This window comes from Bos taurus, chromosome 4 (genome assembly GCF_002263795.3).
Source record: "Bos taurus isolate L1 Dominette 01449 registration number 42190680 breed Hereford chromosome 4, ARS-UCD2.0, whole genome shotgun sequence".
Lineage (NCBI taxonomy): Eukaryota > Metazoa > Chordata > Mammalia > Artiodactyla > Bovidae > Bos > Bos taurus.
In genome coordinates, this window is record NC_037331.1 from 38990367 (window position 1) to 39014912 (window position 24546).

The window sequence follows — 24546 nt, forward strand, 5'->3', positions numbered from 1 at the left end:
ATAGTGAAGGACAGGGAACCCCGGTGTGCTGTAGTTTGTGGGGTTGCAAAAAGTTGGTCACGACTGAGCGAATAAACAGCACAAAGTTTTTCTTTCTTTGATGTCCCTAAGAGGCACTTATTTAATTTTTCTTTGGGTTTTTTTTTTTAAGTTTGTAATTTGATGTACAAACTTCCATTTTAATGAAGAAATCTGGCTAAAAAAATGTTTTATTAGAGATAGTTAAGTCTGTTTGCTTTGCACATATTTCAGTGTGTTGCTTTCATTTTTATGTTGATTTTCATGAATTCATATGTTTGTAAAAATGTCTTTAAGAATACTCCCTAGGATTCATTAGTTTTCATATATTTTATGTTTAGATTGTTATCGTGGGAATGGCAAAAACTATATGGGCAGTTTATCCAAAACACGATCTGGACTAACATGTTCGATGTGGGATAAGAACATGGAAGATTTACACCGGTATGTAAATTTATTTCTTTAAATATATAGTATGTAGTGATAGCAGCAGATACATGTATGGAGATGTGGTGGTATTTCTTTCTATTCATTTACATATCTTAGTAACCTAATAGAAACATTAGATTGATTATTCAATGTAACTCAGTATAATATTTTCTCCCTATGTGGCAAACAATTCAAACCAGCAAATATTTATTGAGCATTTACTGTGTGTTCTGGTCTATAAAAGGTGCCTTGGGGACATTAACAAAAAGTAGACATATGTTTTGGCTTCACCTTTAAGCAGGATGTGTTCATATTGAGAAAACAATTATACAACTTGATAAGACATGAATAATTAAATGTCAAATCTAGTGTTTCATATAGTACATTACATGTTTATATTCTCATAATTATTTATTCATAGTAGTTTATAAAATTGATGTTATCATCTTCATGTACTTAGATACCTTAAAATTCTACTTTACTAAAAACCTATTGAGATATGTTTCCTTGTATACCTTTATTTTGACACACAATTTTTCTATAATTAATGGAATAGATATGGAATTGAAAACCCATATATTTCAATGAGATTTTGACATTGAATATATTCACAAAAAAGCAGTTGCCTTCCACTATCTTTCCCCAGCAAATCGCTAGTGTGTTTGAAATAATAAAAGAATTATGAGACCTATTTATCACATAGAAGAGATTTTTATTAAATATCCCAGAATATATGCAAAAGGATTAAGAGAACAAAAAGGTAGTGTCATTTAACAAAGTATCTACAACATGGTTGCTTTATATGAGTTGTTATCACATTTGACCATCATAATTATATACTGAAGATAGTTCTATATGTGTGTATAAGAATTTAAGGATCTAGAGAAGTTGAGTCATTTTGCTCTCAGTTCCACTTTAAAGTTCTTCTGTTTCAAAATTTACTCATTAGTGGATTATACAGTTTTGATTGATTTACTGCCACGAACAGTGATAGTTCTAAAGCAGTGTTCTCTAACATCAATATGCAATTCAAATATGTAAGCCGCACTTGTACTTTTAAGTTTTATAGTAGCCTGTCACTGTTTCCATTGTTTCCCCATCTATTTGCCATGAACTGATGAGACCAGATGCCATGATCTTAGTTTTTTGTATGTTGAGTTTTAAGCCAGTGATTTCACTCTCCTCTTTCACCTTCAATAAGAGGCTGTTTAGTTCCTGTTCATTTTCTGCCATTAGGGTGGAGTCATCTGTATACCTGAGGTTATTGATATTTCTTCTGGCAATCTTGATCCCAGCTTGTGCTTCATCCAGCCTGGCGTTCTGCATGAGGTACTCTGGGTGTGAGTTAAATACGCAGGGTGACAATATACTGCCTTGATGTCCTCCTTTCCCATTTTGAACCAGTCTGTTGTTCCATGTCTGGTTCTAACTGTTGCTTTTTGACCTGCATACAAGTTTTTTCTGGAGGCAAGTAAGGTGGTCTGGTATTCCCGTGTCTTTAATAATTTTCCACAGTTTGTTGTGATCCACACAGTCAAAGGTTTTAGTGCAGTCAATGAAGCAGAAGTAGATGTTTTTCTGAAATTCCCTTGCTTTTTCTGTGACACAACAGATGTTGGCAATTTGATTTCTGGTTCCTCTCTTTTCTAAACCCAGCTCCTACATCTGGAAGTTCTCGATTCACATATTACTGCAGCCTAGTTGAAGGATTTTGACCATTATCTTACTATCATGTGAAATGGGAACAGTTGTGGGGTAGTTTCAACATTCTTTGGCATTGACCTTCTTAAGGATTGGAATGAAAACTGACTTTTCCAGTCTTGTGGCCACTGCTGAGTTTTCCAAATTTGCTGGCACATTGAGTGAAGCACTTTCACAGCATCATCTTTTAGGATTTGAAATAGCTCAGCTAGAATTCCATCACCTCCATTAGCTTTGTTTGTAATTATGCTCCCTGTGATCCACTTGACTTCACATTCTGGTTCTAGGTGAGTGATCATACTATTGTGGTTATCCAGGTGACTAAGACCTTTTTTGTATAGTTCTTCTGTGTATTCTTGCCACCTCTTCTTAATATCTTCTGCTTCTGTTAGGTCCATACCATTTTTGTCCTTTATTGTGTCCATTTTGCATGAAATATTCCCTTGGTATCTTTAATTTTCTCAAAGACATTTCTAGTCTTTCCCATTCTATTGTTTTTTCTCTATTTATTTGCATTGTTCACTTAAGAAGGGTTTCTTGTCTCTTCTTGCTATTCTTTGGAACTTTGCATTCAGATGGGTATATCTTTCCTTTTCTCCTTTGCCTTCCATTTCTCTTCTTTTCTCAGCTATTTTAAGGTCTCCTCAGGCAACCATTTTGTTTTGTTGTATCTTTTTCTTGGGGATGGATTTGGTCACCACCTCCTGTTACAAACCTTCATCCATAGATCTAATCGTTTTATTTTTCACTTCCACTGTATAATCAATCAATTATAAGGAATTTGGCTTGTCATATCCAAATGGCCTAGTGATTTTCCCTTTCTTCAAGTCTGAATTTTGCAATAAAGAGCTCAGGATCTGAGCCACAGTCAGCTCCCAGTCTTGTTTTTACTGACTGTATAGAGAGCTTCTCCATCTTTGGCTGCAAAAGATGTAATTAATCTGATTTTAAATAATAGGTTTATATTATTCAGCATTTCTAAAGCTTTTCATTTCAATATGTATTCAATATAAAATTACTAATGAGATATTTTACATTTATATTAAAGCTTCAAAATTTGGTGTGTATTTATAATTACATCACCTTTCAATTTGGAGAGGTCATGTACTACTTTGTCACCACATTTGGCTAGTAGTTACTCTATTGGAAATTTCAGTTCTAGGACTCCAAAATTACGTAGAATTCTGCCATCATGGATCTTACTCTGTAGTATGGAATGGCTGAAACAGCAATATTTTAAAAAATCCATTGTTTTTATTCACTCAGCCATGTCCGACTCTTTGCGACCCATGGACTGCAGCATGCTAGGCTTCCCTATCTATCACCAACTCCCGAAGCATGCTCAAACTCATGTCCATCAAGTCAGTGATGCCATCCAACCATCTCATCCTCTATTGTCCCCTTCTCCTCCTGCCTTCAGTCTTTCCCAGCATCAGGGTCTTTACCAATGAGTCAGTTCTTCATATCAGGTAGCTAAAGTATTGGAGTTTCAGCTTCAGCATCAGTTGTTCCAATGAATATTCAGGACTGATTTCCTTTAGGATGGACTGGTTGGATCTCCTTGCAGTCCAAGGGTCTCTCAAGAGTCTTATCCAACACCACAGTTCAAAAGCATAAATTCTTTGGTGTTCAGCTTTCTTTATCATCCAACTCTCACTGGAAAAACCATAGCTTTGACTAGATGGACCTTTGTTGGCAAACTGATGTCTCTGCTTTTTAATATGCTGTCTAGGTTTGTTGTGGCTTTTCTTCCAAGGAGCAAGCAAGCATCTTTTAATTTCATGGCTGCAGTCACCATCAGCAGTGATTTCGGAGCCCAAGAAAATGAAGTCTGTCACTGTTTCCATTGTTTCCCCTTCTATTTGCCATGAAGTGATGAGACTGGTTGCCATGATCTTAGTTTTTTGCATGTTGAGTTTTAAGCCAGCTTTTTCACTCTCCTCTTTCACTTTCATCAAGAGGCTCTTTAGTTCCTCTTTACTTTCTGCCATAATGGTGGTGTCATCTGCATATCTGAGGTTACTGATATTTCTCCCAGCAATCTTGATTCCAGCTTGTGCTCCATTCAGCCCAGCATTTCACATGATGTATTCTGCATATAAGTTAAATAAGCAGGGTGACAATCTTCATGTACTCCTTTTCCAATTTGGAACTAGTCTGTTGTTCCATGTCCGGTTCTAACTGTTGCTTCTTTACCTACATACAGGTTTCTCAGGAGGTGGGTAAGGTTGTTTGGTATTCCCATCTCTTTAAGAATTTTCCATGAAAACACCACATTTTATGTTATGGGACTGCAAAGAAGCCAGCCAGACTTAGATGGTTAGGAAGCTTTCCTAGCAGAAGGGACATTAGCAGGATACACATAATTGGTAGGAGTTGGTCAAAGAAGTGTAGGAGGAAAAACACATCAGGCAGAAGAAACAACTTGTCCAAAAGCTCTTTAAATTGAACTGTTTGAAAATCGGAAATACTTTTATTAACCATAAGGTTTAAGCAGTTTCATTTGGTCAGTGGGCATAGAGAAGAAATTCTCTAGTGGCAAAGCCATACAGGCCCTTTAACCTCTGTTAAGGAGTTTGGGTTTTATCCTAAGCCCATATGGGTCCATTAAGAATTTTAGCAAGAATTGGCATGGCCAAAACTAATGCTCATTTTAACACTGATAGTTTTAAATCATTTTTAGAAATATGATGGGGTAGAGTGAGCTCTTTACCTGCTTGTGAGAAATAACTGTAACCAACTCTGCCTTCGGTGATTCCAGCATTAGATGCTTGACAGTTTTATGGTGGAAGTAGTTATGCTACAGAAATCTGCAAGGACAGCAAATAAAGACTCCCTGCATACACATTTCAAAATGCCAGTTGCTAAATATTTATCAACATATCACTGGAAATTTACAACGTATTTATTCAGGAACTACAATTATTATAACTTTAAATTCACTGTGTTTTGATTTGCCTTTGGGAATAGTTAAAAGTCATTTGGAAAGAACTTGTAGGCTATTGATGAATGAGTAAGTTGCATGGTACCATTTTGGTTTAAGAACAAATCTGTGACTGCGTGAAGAGGTAATGCGATGTGATGATTTTGAACGAAGACTCTGGAAAATGCTACGTGTTCAAACACCTGACCTACAGCTGAAAAAATATGTGACCCTAGACAAATTAATTGTTCTCTGTGGATTTCAATTTCCTCAAACACAAAGTTGCATAATCTTAGAGCCTGCCTCATCAGGTTGGTCTAAGTAAGTATGCAAGTCTACATAGTAGAATCTGTTACATGCGTGTCTTTCTTGTTTTATTGGTCCAAAAAGTGAACCTGAGTTTGGAAAGACAGTCTAAGTTTCTATGTTGAAGTTCCTCCCAAATTTTAAAAATGACACATTAATTAAATTCAAGCATGATGGTTAATTAATGTTGATGTTATATGAGTGGGCAGGCTTCCCTGGTGGCTCAAATGGTAAAGAATTCACCTGCAATGCAGGAGACCTGGGTTGAATCCCTAAGTTGGGAAGATCCCCTGGAGGAGGGGATGGCAACCCATTTCAGAATTCTTGCCTGGAGAATCCCCATGGACAGAGGAGCCTGGTAGGCTGCAGTCTATGGAGTCACAAAGAGCCCAGCATGACTCAGAGACTAAGCACAGAACACATATGAGTGGGCATGGTCTAATAAAATAATATATAGCATTTTTTGCTTTTCTTTAGTACTAAATTTAGTTAAGATGTAAAATGAGATAGCCTGAAATGTTACTCAGTTATCTTTCAAAAACTATATCTTAAATGACCAGTGAAATTCTCAGATTTAATGTTTATTAGCACACTGTGCTTTCAGTGTATCTTCCTGTATGTTGTCATAGCAGTGTTGCTAATGAAGCTTGTTTACATGTTTCTGAAACATGAAAAAATAAATATTTTTGCAATAGCTTATATTTTTATACATTTTATAACTTAGATCTTTATCATCTGCTTCTTTCTTGCATGGTGCATTGTTACCTTCCCAGTATAATTATTTAATAGAAACAATGTAATAAATTTTTTTATCATTTTATCTATGCTAATTATTCAGCCTTATTCCTCAGTTAAAGAACATGCTTCCAAACTGCAAGAACAACAACAAAGTCTCAAAAAATAAAAAAGAAAAGTTCACAGCAGGTAGTTTATGTTGTGCCTGTAATGAAAATTATGTGCTAGGGTTGTATCTTCCTGTTTTGTTTCTCTTGGACAAGATGTGTGCTTCTTGTGATGTTCCGAGTTTGCTGTTTATGCAGGCATATCTTCTGGGAACCAGATGCTACTAAGCTGAATAAGAATTACTGTCGGAATCCTGATGACGATGCCCACGGTCCCTGGTGTTACACAGGGAATCCTCTCATTCCTTGGGATTATTGCCCTATTTCTCGTTGTAAGTACATTTTGTGATCTTTTTCAGGTGAATTATTTTAAGTATACTGCATGCCCTAAAATGATAATTCAGTTGGAGGTGGAAGTAATACAGGAGGGCTAGAGTTGATCCCCAAATAAGGATGCACTCCAGACAGCAATACATATACACACAATTTCATCTCTCCTCTAGACAAAGAGACATTTTGCTGACCTTTTAAAAGAGATTTTTCCTCCCTCGAAAGATTCCTATTTGGAATCCAGAAGCAATACATGGCCATGGTTCTGACTGGGCTAGAAAGACTGCCTTGCCCCACCATCAATAAACTTGATATTAGCAATATATATTGATTCAGGAGGGCTTCCCTCATAGCTCAGTTGGTAAAGACTCTGCCTGCAATGCAGGAGACCCCGGTTCAATTCCTGGATCAGGAAGATCCACTGGAGAAGGGATGGGCTACCCTTTCCAGTCTTCTTGGGGCTTTGCTGATAGCTCAGTTGGTAAAGAATCTGCCTGCAATGCAGGAGGCCCTGGTTCAATTCCTGGGTTGGAAAGATCTGCTGGAAAAGGGAAAAAGCACTCCAGTATTCTGGCCTGGGCCACAAAGAGTTGGACAGGACTGAGCAACTTTCACTTTTTTGGTTTTCCTATTAGCCCAGATGGTAAAGAGTTTGCCTGCAATGCAGGAGACCCTGGTTCGATCCCTGGGTCAGGAAGATCCCCTGGAGAAGGAAATGGCAACGCACTCCGGTATTCTTGCCTGGGAAATCCCATGGACGGAGGCCCCTGGCGGGTTACACCACATGGGGTCACAAAGGGTTAGACACGACTAAGCAACTAACGTACACACAGGCTGTAGAGCAGAAGTTCAATAGTTGTGGCACACAGGCCTAGCTGCTCCTTGGCAAGTGGGATCTTCCCAGATCAGGGATTGAACCTATGTCTCCTGCACTGGCAGTCAGGTTCTTTACCACTGAGCCACCAGGGAAGCGCTAATTAAAGAAGTTTTTAAACATATGGTCAACTAACATTTTTAAACTAAAAATTAGTAATGTGGTATTGAAAGACTTGGGGGCGTTACTAGTATTTGATTAAATGCTATTGCAGGTAACATTTATTTCAATGCATTCTGAACATTAATTTCAGCAAATACTTTGCTGATCATTTTTCTAACTATATATATAACCAGGATTTCTTTATATTTTATCACTAGTGAAAGGCTAAAAATATTTATCTTCAGAAGATTTGATTTCTTATCTATTTAACTTCAGAGATTGTATATGTCATTTTCACACTGTACATTTGCATTACAAAACATGCAAAGGTTTCTATTTCTTTTTTTTGTATTCCTTTAAAAAGTTTTACAAAATGATATGTTATATATTTTAAGATTATCAAGATGCAAAAGTAAAACTGTAGAAATGTCTGTATTTGTCTATACATGTACACACACTATATCTTAGTATTAAATAGATATATATCTATTTATATAGTATCTAAGTATTAATTAGATATATGTTTCAGTATCTAAGTGTTAAGAGAATGCAGTGGTTTAGAGTTGCAACTCTGACTTCCTAGGTAAAAATTATAGTTCTAACACTTTAAGTGCCTTGGGTAAATTTCTTCCACTTCAGTTTGCATTTACTTATTCATTTATTAATAATTTTAAATTGAGCTGCTACTGTGTGCAAAGCCCTATATAACATTTTAGGTATAGAAAATATAAACAATGTCTCCTGTACTCAAATCATTTTCAATGTAGAGAGGAGAGAGCTACATACCTAATCACAAATACAGTCATTTAAACACATACATGTTAATATTAAAATATATAATGAAATGGGAATACAAATATCAGTCTGGAAAGTATGTGTTGTTCATAAAGTTTTGAATTTGAGTTGAAACTTTAAGGATCTATTAAAAGAAAGTTTTCTTTATGCTTTCACTAAGAGCCCATGTTTTTTCTGAGGCCATATATCAACACATAGACACATATATCTCTACTGTTCCACAGGAAAAACTTTTATCATTGACAAGTTTTCCCTCTTCAAAGTTAAGTTGAGTCAATATAAACAAGATTTCTATCATATATAGTTGTTCAGATTTGAGTACTATGGTAGACATATGAAGGAAAAGTAAAAGAAGTGAAGTGAAAATAGTATTTTAAGGGAAAAGGGAAAAGGCCTTGAAAGCTGAAGAAACTAGAGAAGCTAGTTAAAGCTAGTTAAGAAGCTTTTTAACAATTTGCAATCTAACAAACTACCCAGAATATTTAGAAATCTGACTTTAAGTGGTATTACAGCTTTTCTAAATATTGGCTTACAGAAAAAAAAAAATATATATATATATAATTATTAAAGCCTCTAAATTATAATATCTAAACATTTAAAAAATTTAAATATTTTAATGAGGCACAATAACAAACTGAATACTTTGCAGAACTATTAGCTTGATGCTTAAAAGTAGAAAACTTGATACGCAATTAACAATACAATGAATATGCAATCAATCACAGTGCCTCGAAAGTTTTTAATTTTGGAGATTAAACTCTTTTGTTTTAAGAACTATAGTTCTCTGTTTTGTTTTTTTAAGTGCCCTTTAGGCTCTATCCCAAATGTTATCTTATTAAACATTTATTTAAAAAAAGAATACAATGAATAGTCTAGTCTTTTCTCACCACAACAATATAAGAAATAAACAGCTTTTCAGTTTGGAATTTTTAGAAATTAAGTGGAAAAACCAATATCCTTGATGTTTTAATGACCACATTTATACTATGAACTAAAACAATTACCTCAGCTGACTCTAAGACAAAACTCTCCCTCGGGATAAACTAAAAGGAAAGGGAAATGATGAAACTTATAGTTCACCTTTATGCTCATTCACTTAAAATATCTAGATCTGGAAAATGAACATAAACAAAAAAGCTTTAGCATGTGTTAATTTTCTCAAAATTCCCCCTAAATGAAAATCAACTTTTCATCTATTACAAAGGCATCCATATGCCATTTTTGTTTCGTTGCTGGTTTATTTGAGCTCAGGGCACTTCTAAGGACTAACAACCAGCTGGGTCTAAACAATGTCTGACTAAACTCTATGTCATCAATTCTAAACAGTCACACATTAAAATCCAGGAAATGTCTTGGGCCTCATTCATTACTACTTAAGTATTTTTAAATTCTAGAATCTTCCAAGCCAATCTCTTTACAGCAGTTAAACCCCACTCAGTAGAGAGGTTATAAAAAAGAATTAAGTATGAAGTGTTAGTCATAATTTATTTGCAGTTTCCAAGTACTCTTTTTTTTTATACTTTTCCCTTTACTACCTAGAAAAACCAATCTTTGAAATATTCTGACAAAACATAATTATATTTTGTTATTCCTCTTTTTCCATGAGTGAGGTGGATTTCTATATTCTCAAATTATTAAAAAAAGTTTTCTGAAACATAGAAGAAGATTCAATTATCCTTAATCATATAAAAGATAAAAGTAATTTTCAGCAATAATGTAAATGGGCCAAAATTACAGTAAAGCTATATAGTTTATATGAATGGCCCAAACAAACAATAATAAGCAGTGGACTGTTCATTGTGTACAGTGTTTGGCATGTTGGGAGAATGAGGCAGCTCCTCGGTTCCAGCAGTGTAATTCAGACTGCCAAGATCATCGAACCACATGCCCGAGAGTCTTCAAAAATCATAAAACAAGGCTTTCCTCACATCACCCACTACCATACTTTCAACTTTGTCTAATAAAAGTGATACAGAATTATCCAAAAGGGTATTATTACATTATATTTTTGAATAAATGTAAAGAATTGTCTTAAATTATCAATTCATGGATATTTGGGTTTCAGTACAAAATGATGTACTATTGAATAGTACATTTTATTTTTACATACAGAAATATGTATACATGAATTATGTATATATGTATATATTTGTTTTTACAGGTGAGGGCGATACCACACCTACAATAGTCAATTTAGACCGTAAGTAATCCTTCAAAAGAATTTATTATATCTTAGTGTCTATGTGTCATAATGATCATTATTTACTTCATAAAAATATCATTATATAAACTTCCATCATAAATTGTTTTATTTGAACACTTTTCCTGTGTGAATGTATAAAGGTATTACAAAGACAGCTGCATGCTAAATATCAAAATTCATTGCTCTGTCAGAAAATATTATATTAAACTTTGAAAAAGCATGTATGGTGCTTTTAACTTGGGGCAGAATATATCCAGTGGACCTTCACCATCCTTTAAATTAAATCAGGATGCCAAAGTTAGAAAGAATGAAACTAGAAGGTTGGAAAGTTATGCACTGTCTTTATCCTGCTCTATCTTTAAAGCTCTTTGCATTTTCTATGAGGCAAAAGATGACACAATGTGAAAGGTTTAGTTAATCCTCAGTTTGGGAAAATCTAAACTGCATTTAGGAGCTGCTTGTATCACACATTTCTTGGGCTGAAGGAAGTTACTCAAATGTTTTGGTTTGAGAGACCACCTGCTGTGTCTGAAGAAGCAAATGGAAATCTATTTTAGACCATGGACAAGAGTAGATGGGATAAAGCAAAGAACACTGACGAGGGTCAGGAAAAAGTTTACTTCAAAGAGTCTGTGTTATATCATTTGGATATAATGATTCAAACAAAATTATGTCATTTGGATAACATTTCAATTAAGATCACTTTGGTTAACACCTTGCAAAACAGTTCTACATTCTTACTATACAAATTCAGAAGTAATAAACCAAATATATATATATTTTCCCCCACTGGGGCTTTCCATTGATATTTAGGGAAAAAAGCACTGTAAATAGCATCATTCTGTCGTGTTGAGGTTGGTAAGGAAAATACAGTTGCTGTTAGACCTGAAGAACTTGTACATAGAGAGCAAAGTCTGTCACTATGATGTCAATTCTGCTGACCTTGAGTTGATTACTTTTTCTTTGTTATCTACCTACTTAGATGAGGAGAGCAAACATTTTGGGTCTGATCTGGCACTGTAGTCACACTATTTACCTTTGCTTTTTTCCAAAATGTACTTCTGACACAGTTACAGTAGTTACATTTGTGTAGTGACCGTCAAATGCTTAAGAAAGCTGAGAGGCACAGGTTGTTTCAAAATGTTTTGTCAAAATGTTGTTTGGTCCTCTTTTTAGATCCAGTAATATCTTGCGCCAAAACAAAACAATTGCGAGTTGTAAATGGAATTCCAACACGAACAAATGTAGGATGGATGGTTAGTTTGAAATACAGGTAATTATTAATAGACACAAATCACACATATTTGGGTTATTTGCAAATAGTTGTATTCCCAGCAGTATGGCCATGTGCAGCCGTGAAGGTTGTGCCCTGCACAAGACACCCATATGAGGGGGACACAAGAGGGACGAATCCCATCCTGCTTGCCAAACATCCCTGGGTTTTGCAGTTTGTGCCTCCAGAGATAGAGCTGTTTTAAATGTTTACAAAGGTCCCATATGTGTTGCCATTGTCCCTGATGTGACATTTTAGTTGTTAAGCAAAAGACAACTACACAGGAACCTACTTATACCTTGCTATAACCATGGTAGTTGTAATACTTATGTTAATTTCCCAATTAAGGATATTATGAGATTATTTTCTAGCATGTTTATGCACAGTCATAGCAAAAATTTATATTTGATTTTAATTTCTGACTTTTTCATTGTCATTCTAATGAAAAATGGCAATAATTTAAAATACTAGAATATTTTATCATTAAGAAAAGTATAAATTGTACTGATAGTTTAACAGTCTTGAAATTATAATATTTGATATGACAAGACATGTCTATTGCTTAGTGTAAAAATCAATGCCATGTTCTATGTAAAATAGGTTTTAAAAATGTATTATTATACAAAATTAAGATTATTTATTATAAGAAGTAAATACTGAAAATAGGAGCTAGCTTTAAAACCTGATCTTAGAACTTTCTATATACTACACATATTATACTGTATGGTAATCAGAACATTAAAATTTTTTTTTTATATATCTATCTCTATTGGAATGTCATCGTGAAACATACCCCAAAGTGCACCTGAATTCTAGCCGCATTTTCCCTTGTTTTCAAGACCCTCCATGTTTCTCCCTCCAGCCTTTGTGCTGCTGGAGCTTTCTTCCTCCATATTTTATGCCTACAAAATTTGTATGTTTTAAATACAAACTGGAATATCTCCTTTTTTTCTAAACCTTCCCTGTTTCTTTAACTCTAGCCTCCTAGAATTTAGGAATAAAATTCATTTTTACTATAATTAACTCACAGTGATATTAAAGTAGAATAGGGACAACTTGAAACTGGTTATTTTTCTTTCAATGAATAAGTCAATTCTTAATAAGCATGAAGTTTATATTCTTTATACACCAAGTAGAAAATGACCTAGAGTTCCCTTAGTGTGTCTTTCTTTCAAGGAATTAACATCAATTTTTATAAATCTTTATGCTGATAATTGTAGGGTAGTAACTAAAATAGAGTTATGAAACTCACCAGAATATTAATCATGCAATGTGAAGACATAATGAAGGCTGTAAAATTTGAGGGTGGTATTTTCTTTACTGTAGAAAAATTTCCAATAATCTACATCTTTGAGCTAATTAGAGGATCTCTGCAAATCTCATTACTCCAGAAGAAAAGGCAAATACTTTTGAATTTATTCTTACTTATAGGAGACTTCCTTTTGAAGTCGCCATCTTTGGAGAAGTAGGTGAAACTGTTTTTCACCAGATCAGTGTAGTATAAACTTTTTTTAAAAAGTACTCTTTTCCTTTTAAATCTAAGTTCTTAGTAACAACAGCTGTTTATCTATTGTTCCAAAACTCATAGAGAGGAATAGAAACTAAAACTCTCTATATATTCTTATCCTCCTGTGTGGTATAGGCCGTAAATAAATGTGGTCTTAGTCTGGGAATCTTATTCTATTACTCTCTGAAGCACTGAACATCTGTACTCTTTGGAAATGTAAATTGTGAGTAGTTGTACTTTTTCCCATGTGTTTGCCAAAAAAGAATACATTTACAGATTTTGGATATCATCAAATAAATATTCTAGTATTTATTATTCTTTACAAATATATTATAATTTCCTAGATGATATATCTTGAAAAACTGTTTTAATTTGATAAGTAAAATGTTATATTGTTGATATTAAGCTGGACAAACAAATTTACTGTTATATCCTGTTAATGTATCAGAACTAAATAATGGTAATGAAAGAAGCAAATAGTGCATAAATATTATATATGGTTACCACAAGATGGTTTTCAGAATTTAAATAAACACTCAAATTTGTCATTTTCATAATCAAACATTGAATTTAAATTAGGTCTAATAATCCTATGTTTATAGCACATACTTTCTTTTATAAGGATAGACTACACACATGTGAACATGTGTTTGCTAATGAATCAGTAAAGTTGATTATATAAAATTATAATCACATTTTGAAAAACAAGTTCTAATGCTACATCATCAAGTATCATCCTTCTGATAAAAAAAATACTCATTTATTCTATTTGGGTTAATATCTACAGTTTCCTCTCAATGTGTTCATGCTTAACAAATGGAGCCATAGGTTTTGCATTAATTGGCAAGCACTCTTTCTGTACAGATGTTACTTGTTTTTCTTTCCTCTTTCTTTTAGAAATAAACATATCTGCGGAGGATCATTGATAAAGGAAAGTTGGATTCTTACTGCAAGACAGTGTTTCCCTTCTCGGTAAAGTGAAACCAATATTTGTTTTAAGCATTTAAAAATATGTATGGCTTCCCCCTAGATTCCCCCTAGAATGTATAGTCATTTAACAGATATTCACCAGCATAGGGTGAACAAATTATTTTTATTTTAGATTTAGCTTATGAAACTGACTTAATAGTTATGAGTACTACTTCTGTCTACCTCTTTCCACGATTAGCACTACTCTCATTTGGGGGAAAATTTTGCTAGAATTATGTTAATAATTTTTACCCTAACCTCCTTCTTGAATTCTATATTTCTAGAGAGAAATTCTTTTTCTGAATTAGCAACAAACTTCCTTCAGTCCTCACTTCTTTCTTATGTACAGACAGCCTCAAAATAATACTGAGAATGATTTTCAGAGTAAATTAGCCTTAAGGAAAAGATAAATAGCATTTGTTAGCTTACTTCTTGATTCTCATCAAGATTATACTGATTTTGTTAGTATAAATCTTCAATCCTTATTAATAAGGCAAACATATACACCTTTGAGATAAAGAGGAAAACTTGCAATAAATTATAATTCTTGTAATATGCTTTACCTGAGAATTTTTCATAAATAACCTACTCTCTAGCAAGAATAAGCAAGTTGAAAAAATAGCCGTTTAGAATTTCAGCAATTTAAAGGCTCTTCCTGCTTATATGTTCTTGTAGTATTCAGAATCTTCCAATAAAAAATGTGTTGCTCTTTATTATACTTTAAACTTTAAATTTAGGTTATTTATCTGCCCTTGTAAGCTAATATAACAATACATATAAATAATATTACATAATTTAAAGTTATATTTTATATTTTAATTTTTTATTTAGAAACAAGGACTTGAAAGATTATGAAGCTTGGCTTGGAATTCATGATGTCCATGGGAGAGGAGATGAGAAACGCAAACAGGTTCTAAATGTTACCCAACTGGTATATGGGCCTGAAGGATCAGATCTGGTATTACTGAAGCTTGCTAGGTTAGTTCCTTTAGATAGTTTCATATTTTTAACATACACTTGAATGGTTGAATCTTTTTATTCAACTATGTGGTTATTCTTTCTCTCTCATGGGCTTCCCTAGTGGCTCAGACGGTAAAGGGTCTGCCTGCAATGTGGGAGACCCGGGTTCGATCCCTGAGTCGGGAAGATCCCCTGGAGAAGGCAATGGCAGTCCACTCCAGCACTCTTGCCTGGAAAAATGCCATGGACGGAGGAGCCTGATAGGCTACAGTCCATGGGGTCGCAAAGAGTCGGACATGACTGAGCGACTTCACTTTCACTTTCATGTAAATATATTATAAAGCATATGTCACATGTCATATGTGTGTGGATGTGTGTAGATGCATACAGAGGCAAAGAGAGGGGCATTTTCAAATTGTTCATATGTAAATAAGTGAAATTGGGCCAACAATATGGTTAGCCTGCTCTAAAACCAAAGCTTAGTGAGCAATTATATGGTAACTTTTAACAGGTAAAATAATGATTTAAAAATCACAATGACCATTTACTCTTAAATATTTTCAAATATTCATTTCTTTACTACCTACGTGAAGCAAAATTGTTTATTCTTTCTAAATGAAGTATATTAAACTTTTACACTACATTTTAATATGTTTATTTTGTGCTGAATCCAGTCAAAGGTACTTACCATTATATTTTCTCTTTTCAGGCCTGCTATTTTGGATGATTTTGTTAGTACAATTGATTTACCTAATTATGGGTGCACAATTCCTGAGAAAACCACTTGCAGTGTTTATGGCTGGGGCTACACTGGATGTAAGCTATTTTTTAAAAGATAAGGCAATATCATATTTATTTTACAAAAATAGTTGGTAATTGTTTATTTTCTCACTTTACCCTATGCTCATTAACCATACGTATTTTGCACCATTCCAGTGATCAACTCAGATGGTCTACTACGAGTAGCACATCTCTATATTATGGGGAATGAGAAATGCAGCCAATATCATCAAGGGAAGGTGACTCTGAATGAGTCTGAAATATGTGCTGGGGCTGAAAATATTGTATCAGGACCATGTGAGGTAAAAAAGGGGGATTTTAAAATAAGTAACACGTGATAGATAGCATATTTTTTCCTGTTTATAATTTTTTTCTATTTTTCTCAAGTAAGAATCATTGTACATCTGCCTGTTGTAAGAGAAAGGAATTGGAAAATATAACCCTTATTATTCTTGTATATCTCTTTTAGCTAAACAGTGAACAATCCATGTTTCATTAGCAGCAAACTAAGATGCCATTCATCTCTCATATAGCAAGAAATTAATACAGCCAAAACTCTAAGAGAAAGCTGTTCAAATTAGAAGTAGCCAACGTGCAGTTTGATACCATAGCTTGCATTTTTTCTAATGTTTTTCTAAATTTATCTGATCTTCCCAAATTCTAAGCTAACTCTATTAATTTTAGTAAGAGATCCATGCCTGGTTTTAAACCTTTAAATGTGTTTTTGGTTAAGCCAGTGTGTGTGTGTATGTGTGTATGTGTCTGTGTGTGCGTGTGTGTGTGTGCGTGCGCGCTTCTATTTTAAAAAACCAGAAGGTCAAAGTTTGTGACTTTAAGAGTTTGGACATTTTCATTTCTTAGGCAACTGTTCCTTTTACTTGGCAGTGTTCCTATCCCTATTTAACATAAACAAGCTGTTAAACTGCTATTTTAGATGTATTTTCAATGCAAGAGACAAGTTCTCCAACCCTGAGAACTCTGGAATTATAGAATACTATGTGTAGTAAAATATGGAATGAGTTCAGTAATAGTGAAATATCTTTTGACTTTTAGGAAAATGTCCTATGTATGGAGCATAAATTTGTATTGAAGTCCATATGTTATGTATATATTGCTTTGAGATTTCATCTTTGAAAAGAAAATAAAATATTTTTAAGTTAAAAAAAAGTTTAAATTGCTTGAAAATAATATGAGTAGAAACTGATTATGTGTTTATAACCACTTTGGAATTTGGCGTTTTTTGTTCCAGTAAATCTAACATCATTAAGTCTATTATAACAAATGAAAATTTATGAGGAATATTTTTTATCTATTTATTTATTCCCCAAAGAGCTCTGTAAATACAAAAATGTTGAGCTAAACCAAGTCTTTGAGATAGTTAGGAAGTTTACACTTATTCAAGTTCTACTGCCATTATTACTTTGACAACTGCTTTTCTGGATAGCCTGTAATCTGGTTTATCATCTATATACTCTTAGATTCCTAACTTTAGCACTGAAAAATTTATCATATTATCACATATTTGCTATTTTTTATCCATTTGCTTCAAATTGATTCAGCCACTTCTTAAAAATGCTTAATTTTTTTTTATATCACTGTTATTTGAAATGATAATTTAATCACCAAACCACTGAAATCTAAACACTTGAAAAAGAAATCTCTTAAACATTTGTAGGGTAGCAATAGTATCACATTTAGTGAAAGTCTCTAAAAATGTAATTGACTTGAACAATTTGTATCAGTGAACACTGGTGCATTAATTTAAAAACCAGATAAATTCATGTGGCAGAGTTTACTCAAGTCTTTAAAAAAAATCACTGGAATATAGCTGCTTTATAATGTTGTGTTAATTTCTGCTGTACAGCAGTGTCAACCAGTTATATGTATGCATATATCCTCTTTTTATTTTTAATTAAAAAATTAACCCCTACTCTTTATTGAATACTTCAGTTCAGTTATTAGTTTCTAATCATTTGCTACTATTAGCAGAGCTATCCCTCTTGGCTCAGATGGTAAAGAATCCGCCTGCGTTTAAGGAGACCTGGGTTCGATCCCTGCATTGGGAAGATCCCCTGGAGGAGGGCATGGCAACTCACTCCAGTATTCTTGCCTGGAGAATCCCCATGGACAGAGGAGCCTAGTGGAATACACTCCTTGGGGTTGCAAAGAGTTGGACATGACTAAGAGACTAAACACACAGCAAAACTGATATTCCTATAGAGAAATCTTTTTGCATGTGTCTGAATCATAAGTTCTTTAGGATAGATTCTTAACATGGAATGACAACATTAAAGCAAATTTAGATAATTTATACATTCTGTCAAATTGCCCTCAAAAGTTTATATCAATTATTCTTCCAGAAACACTATATGAAAAAGAAGCCCCCTTTTCCCATTGCTAAGACTCAGTATCATCAATTTTTAATATTTTGGTACAAATGAAGAAGTGAAAGTGCTAGTCACTCAGTTACATCCAACTCTTTATGACCCCATGGACTGTAGCTCTCTGTCTATGGAATTCTCCAGGCAAGAGTGCTGGAGTGGGTAGCCATTTCCACTCCAGGGCATCTTCCTGATCCAGGGATCAAACCCAGAACTCCTGCATTGCAGACAGATTCCTTACTGTCTGAGCCACCAGGGAAGCCAGTTCAAAATTTATCTCATTTTTGTTTGATCAGATTTTATTGCTCACATATTTAAGCATCTGTTCCTATTTCATCATACTTTGTAATTACTTTTTCATTCATTTGCAAATTTATCTGTTAAGTCATTTGTCTTTTTCAAATTGATTTATAGGAGTTTCAAATGTTCTTTCAATCTATGGCTTTATTTGAACATTGTTTATGATGAATTTTGGCATTCAGAAGACTTTCACTTCATTGCACTTTTTTGTGGGTTATTTATTCATTTATTTTTAATCGAAGGATAATTGCCTTTCAATGTTGTGGTTTCTACTGTACAACATGAGTCTGCTATAAGTATACGTATATCCCTACCCACCCCACCCCATCCTGCTCCTCTAGGTAATCACAGACGCCAAGCTAAGTTCCCTGTGCTCTACAGCAGCTTCCCACTAGCTATCTATCTTCCACATGGTAATGTGTGTATGTCAACGCTACTCTCTCAGTTTGTCCCATCCTCTCTTTCCCCTGCTGTGTCCACAAGTCCCTTCTGTACTTCTGCATCAAGTCTCTTTGAATAAACTATTTTCCTTAGTATTTTATCTTCTGTGTCACCCCCACCTTGATTTTATCTATCATAGAATGTTGATAGCTCTCTTCTTTCTACTTGTATTACAGAATTAAATTTTGCAGTAGTTTAGTTTATCTCATCACTGTTGGGGGAAAATGAAGATAGTCCCAAGCACTCTTCTAGATACAAAGATACCAAAAGTCAGTCACTACAATCCCAGGAGGCTGCTTGGCATAAAAAAAGTGATGCAGCACATTTTAATGATGACATATAACAATGGTATAAACATAACATCTATATTAAAAAAATATACAGGCAAATCTTTTTATCAATCTATTCATCTTTCATCTATCACTTATGAAGATATGATCATACAACAGGGTTACCATACAACCTTTCCACAAAGAGTAAGACAAATATAAATATAACTCTGTTAACTACTAATACTAACAGTAAGTGCAGGAACATTCCTTCTTTAGGCCCAGAAAAGCAATTTCTAAACAGTAAATAGAATTATTTTACTGCCTACAAGTTTTTGTTTAACTTGTTAAAATCATTTTGGGGGCAGGGTTGAGAGAAGGGAAGAAATTAGATAAAAGTTAATGTGGCTTAATCATTTAAACTGTATGATTACAGGTGAGGTTTTTTTGATACTGTATTTGTCTATATTTTCCATTTTTTCTATATTGAACATACTCAGAACACCAGAAGAAAACCAGAATGAATATAAAATCTACTTTCTTAAAAAGCTATCAGTGGTTATGTATTAATTAGTCTGCTTGGAACAAAAGCAAAAACCACTTTAAAATATGAGTGACTATTTTAGAAAAGACAAATCATTCTTAAATGATTACTACACATGATAGAACACTATTGAACCTTTGTACTTATCTCAGTCTTGAGTTGTCTAATAGAAAGACAACCAATGGTTTAGTACATCAATTGAATGTCTTCATATTTTAGTTGAAGTTATTCTCTTTTTTACATATATATATTTGAGATATAAATTGATATATGAAATGTTAATGATTTGTTAATTTTTATTTCTAAAATAATACTTTGTTGTTATTATTGATGTCTTCTTCCTAGGGAGATTATGGTGGCCCACTTGTTTGTGAACAACATAAAATGAGAATGGTTCTTGGTGTCATTGTTCCTGGTCGTGGCTGTGCCATTCCAAACCGTCCTGGTATTTTTGTCCGAGTGGCATATTATGCAAAATGGATACACAAAATCATATTAACGTATAAGGCACCACAGTCGTAGCTGGTATAACTGTCTGAAGCTTCCAATAACACAAGTCTCTTTTACATGAAGATTTTGGAGTACATGGAATTAAAATGTAACTTAAAAATCCTGAGACAACTACTTGAGTGTCATGTTTGTTAAGATACTCATTAATATTTATGGGCGTTTGCTGTTGTTTTGTTTGTCAGTGTTATTTTGTAAATGTTGAAGTGAATTAAGGTACATGCAAGTGTAGTAACATATCTCCTGAAGATACTTGAATGAACTAAAAAATGCAAAGGTATAATTGCTGGATGCTAAAGATACAATGGAAAAGATCAATTAATTTCTCTCAGCTGCTTTCCAAGGTTAGTTTCATAATAATAAATAAACCATAAGTTAAACATTATTTCAACCTCACAAAAACAATTTATATCTTGTGTCCTTAAACTGTAACTCTATATTAAATTATATTACCTTTAATATGCTATACATTATAGTTCATTCATTTCTCCTCATCATGTATCCTGTAATACTGGTACATATACTTTTTACAAAAACATATGCCTATATGCAAATACATGGGTACACATGTGCATACACTACAGTTCAAACTGTGGTGTATCTAATGTAATCCCTAAATATGCTGAAATTGTATATTTATAGTTTTTCCTTAAGAAAAATATTAAAAGAATTCTAAAGACTAGTAGGAATATTAAGGAAAAGTGCAAGATAGAAGTGACTAGATCATCCTCCATATAATCTGCAGATGGCCTCTACTCCTTGGCAATTGAGGTGTGGTCATGACACACAGAGTTAAATAACACCTAACCTAGGTGCTTACGTATATTTATTATCCAAGTTATTTTAGATAGTTTCTGATTCTTAAAGGGAATAGGCTATTTGTTTATTAGTATTCTTTCTTTCAAATTTAGGGACACTTATTTATGCAAGGTATTTTTAGATCTTTTTTCCTAAAGTAGTTAAAATCGTGAGAGATAACTAATTGAAATTTAAAAGTGTTATGGTCCTTAAGATGTATTTAAGGATCTAAGTCTAAGACTTGCTGCTGTGATTGGCTTCTTTCTCATCTTCTTTAACTTAAAAGCAAATATTTAAGAGGAAAATTCCCATGTCTCTAAAATTTGTAAATAGCCTTTCACCAAATTATGCATTAAAATATATATTGAAGAAAGAAATAAAAATAACTTTGTATAACTGGAGGTGTTTTAGTCTAATCAAACTTTACTCAAGTAAAGGAAAAAATGTAAAAGGAAAGGAACTAGTTTGTCTAAACTCTGTATTTGATTATTTTTTAAAGTACAGTTAAATCTGCTGAATGAGGTATTTTATCAAAATACCTTTATTTTATCTTACTTAGTTTTACATAGATCTTTCCTAATGCATGGGAAATTTCAGATTTTGTATTCTGTATGATAATAACCAGACCATATTTATTACTGTATTAGTCATGATTAGCTAAAGATCATGTATTTGTCAAGAAATAACAAAGAGTAATTATTATATGTTCTGAAGTTTCACAAAATATCCCTGTATAAGAATTCTTTAAAAATAATTATTTGAACATTTTGAATCTAGTATGTTCATTTCTCTAACTTGTTTCTTTTGGATGATCTCAGTTAAGGCCACGGATCCAAATGATGCTCTAAAAATTCCAGAAGACACTGTTCAATCTTGAGTAAAATGGTTTTAATTTTACTCAAGAACTTAGTTCAGATTATGGGCAGCAAATCCAAAATTCTTTTCAAAATTGTGCCATTTTCTTTATTTTTTGTAATAATATATGTGCTGGTATCAAGAAACGGTGACAGTGAAGAGAAATCCAACAAGTTGCTAGTACATAACAGTGTATTGTATTTTTCTCTCCCTTATGTAATATACCATTATAATCAAACAGAAATTTCCAAGGTAAATTGTCTAGATATTAAAGTATTTTTCAGTTTCTTCTCGCTAAATGACAAAATTTTATTGTCACATATTAATTATATTTGTAAAACACTAAATTGCAATTCTTTTAAATACTCACATTTAAAAATATTTCTTTTATGTCTTTTCCTCTAAATTTCCACTGAGGGTAGAGATGACATAGATACAAAATGAAGCTAACTTTATAGATGTTTTGAACTCAGTGTTTTCCATTTTAATAAGGATAAAACAAGACCACCAATAAACTATCAGACATGTGTAAAAAGCAGTTCTTTTCTTTGGGAGTTTCCTTTTTATAGGAGATTGGTGGAATAGATATAAAAGCAAGATGAACAAGACTCATGTTATTTTAGGTGGTGCAACAGGGAATAACCATGTCATTTTTCTCTGGTGAAAAATACTATTTCCTGGGCATTCTTTTTTCTTAATAAAAAATAAAAAATCCAATTTATGTAAAAATCCATTTTATTTGAGTCATGGAAAAAAATCTTTAAATTAGAAGTTTTCAATGATATTTTTATTTTGGCTGTTTGAATAATGGTTATGTGCTGTTATAATTGTGGACATTTTCTTATGTCTACCAGGAATAGTAATGTAAAATTAAAATATTTGTCATAATGCCTCTGCCGTGCAGAAGGAATGATAATCCTTTTGTGTACTTCTTTAATTTTATTGTGAAATGTGTAATGACTTTTACCTATCTGCTGTGGGCAGGTCCTCAGTAAAATGGTTTATATTGAGTGAATCTCTAGTATTAACAGGCTCTTGCTTGCTATCTAAGTGTTTCAAACTATGGGAAATGTGAGACACTGGAGGGCAAGAAAAATAACAATAATGACATGTGATAACAAAATTGTATTTCACTTATTCCTGTGAATATTTCTTGTTGGTACCAATGGTACTGTAGAAAGTGAATGTTATAGCCACAACATTCTCTTGAAAAAAACACTGTCAAGAAATAAGAAATTGCTGTCAGGAATTTTCTTGCTTTTTCTAAACATTAAAAAAAAAATACTGGCTTTGCAATATAAGGATCATGTGGTGAAGAATTTTAATAAACTCACACTAAAAATATTTTAAATTGACATAAGTCCAAAAAAGAACTACTTTCAATCAATTATACCCCATATATATAGACAAACTCATTTGAGAAATAAAGTTAATTTGAATGAAATATAATCTTTATGTGAATAAATTATGTTTCATAATAAAATCCAAAAGAATTTATCTTTCAATATTCAACAATTTTGAACTAAGAATTTGCTAATATAAAAAAAGTTAAAATTCTCTGGACCCTATAAATATTGACAGTGTGGTTTTCAGTAGGTTCACTTCCATTTGCACAGAAAGTTTCTGTCTTTAGGAAACTGAAAATGGAATACTGTGGATGTTATTACTGTTTGTCTTGTATGTAAATAGGAAATAGATAAGCTGCCTATTGAGTGGTATAGCTGGATGCTTACCCAAAGGGGAACACTGTGGTTATGACGTGTATATAAATTTTCTGTAGTTAATAAAGTTGTTATTTTTATAACCATGCTTATTATTATTAATAAAATATTTTATCAAAATGCTCTCTTCATTTTAGTTATATAAGTGGACATATTTGAATCTGCTCTGGGGTTAATGCAGAAAACAAACAACAATGATCTCATTGACAGAAATTATATATGCTTAATTGCAAGAAAGATTATATAACTTGTGTATAGAACCAAGACAAAAGTTATTATTCTGTTACAACTTCTATCTACGGTAATATCAGTGATCTTCAGTAAACTGTTAATTTCTATGGACTTCAATTTTTTCCACTGCAAAATAAAATTATTCATTCTTCATATTTGCTAGAGTGATGCTCTGATACAAGTTGTCATGAATGATCATCTGAATTCCTTTACTATGTTACTATATATTACAAAGGGTATTATAAATCAGTTAATCACTTTAGAATTTATCTTCAATGTATACATTAAATTCAGAATAAATATGAATCAAATTCACTCTTTTCATTCAAATTGGAGGCAAAATTGGAAGAACTAATTATCAATTGGTCTAACGAAAAGAGTTCTATAACACCATTGACTATTTCAAGTTATATTATACTGTCTATCCCTCAAAAAGGTTGCTTTACCAATTTTTCTGGCATAAATACTCATCTCAAGCGGTGATTAG

At 33.0% G+C, this 24546-nt stretch overlaps 1 protein-coding gene across 4 annotated transcripts in view; it reads left to right on the top strand.

Moving 5' to 3' along the window:
* HGF (hepatocyte growth factor) overlaps positions 1 to 23951 on the top strand; it is an 85321-nt gene extending 61370 nt beyond the window's left edge. For 3 of the 4 annotated variants that reach the window (XM_005205314.5, XM_005205315.5, XM_059885413.1), the window contains 9 exons: positions 360 to 462; positions 6418 to 6551; positions 10482 to 10520; positions 11700 to 11796; positions 14201 to 14275; positions 15104 to 15250; positions 15942 to 16048; positions 16169 to 16314; positions 20293 to 23951. In XM_005205314.5, coding sequence (XP_005205371.1) covers positions 360 to 462; positions 6418 to 6551; positions 10482 to 10520; positions 11700 to 11796; positions 14201 to 14275; positions 15104 to 15250; positions 15942 to 16048; positions 16169 to 16314; positions 20293 to 20469 — 1025 coding nt within the window. In that variant the 3' untranslated portion in view covers positions 20470 to 23951. 4 annotated transcript variants of the gene reach the window in all.
* Positions 23952 to 24546: the final 595 nt, after the last annotated feature.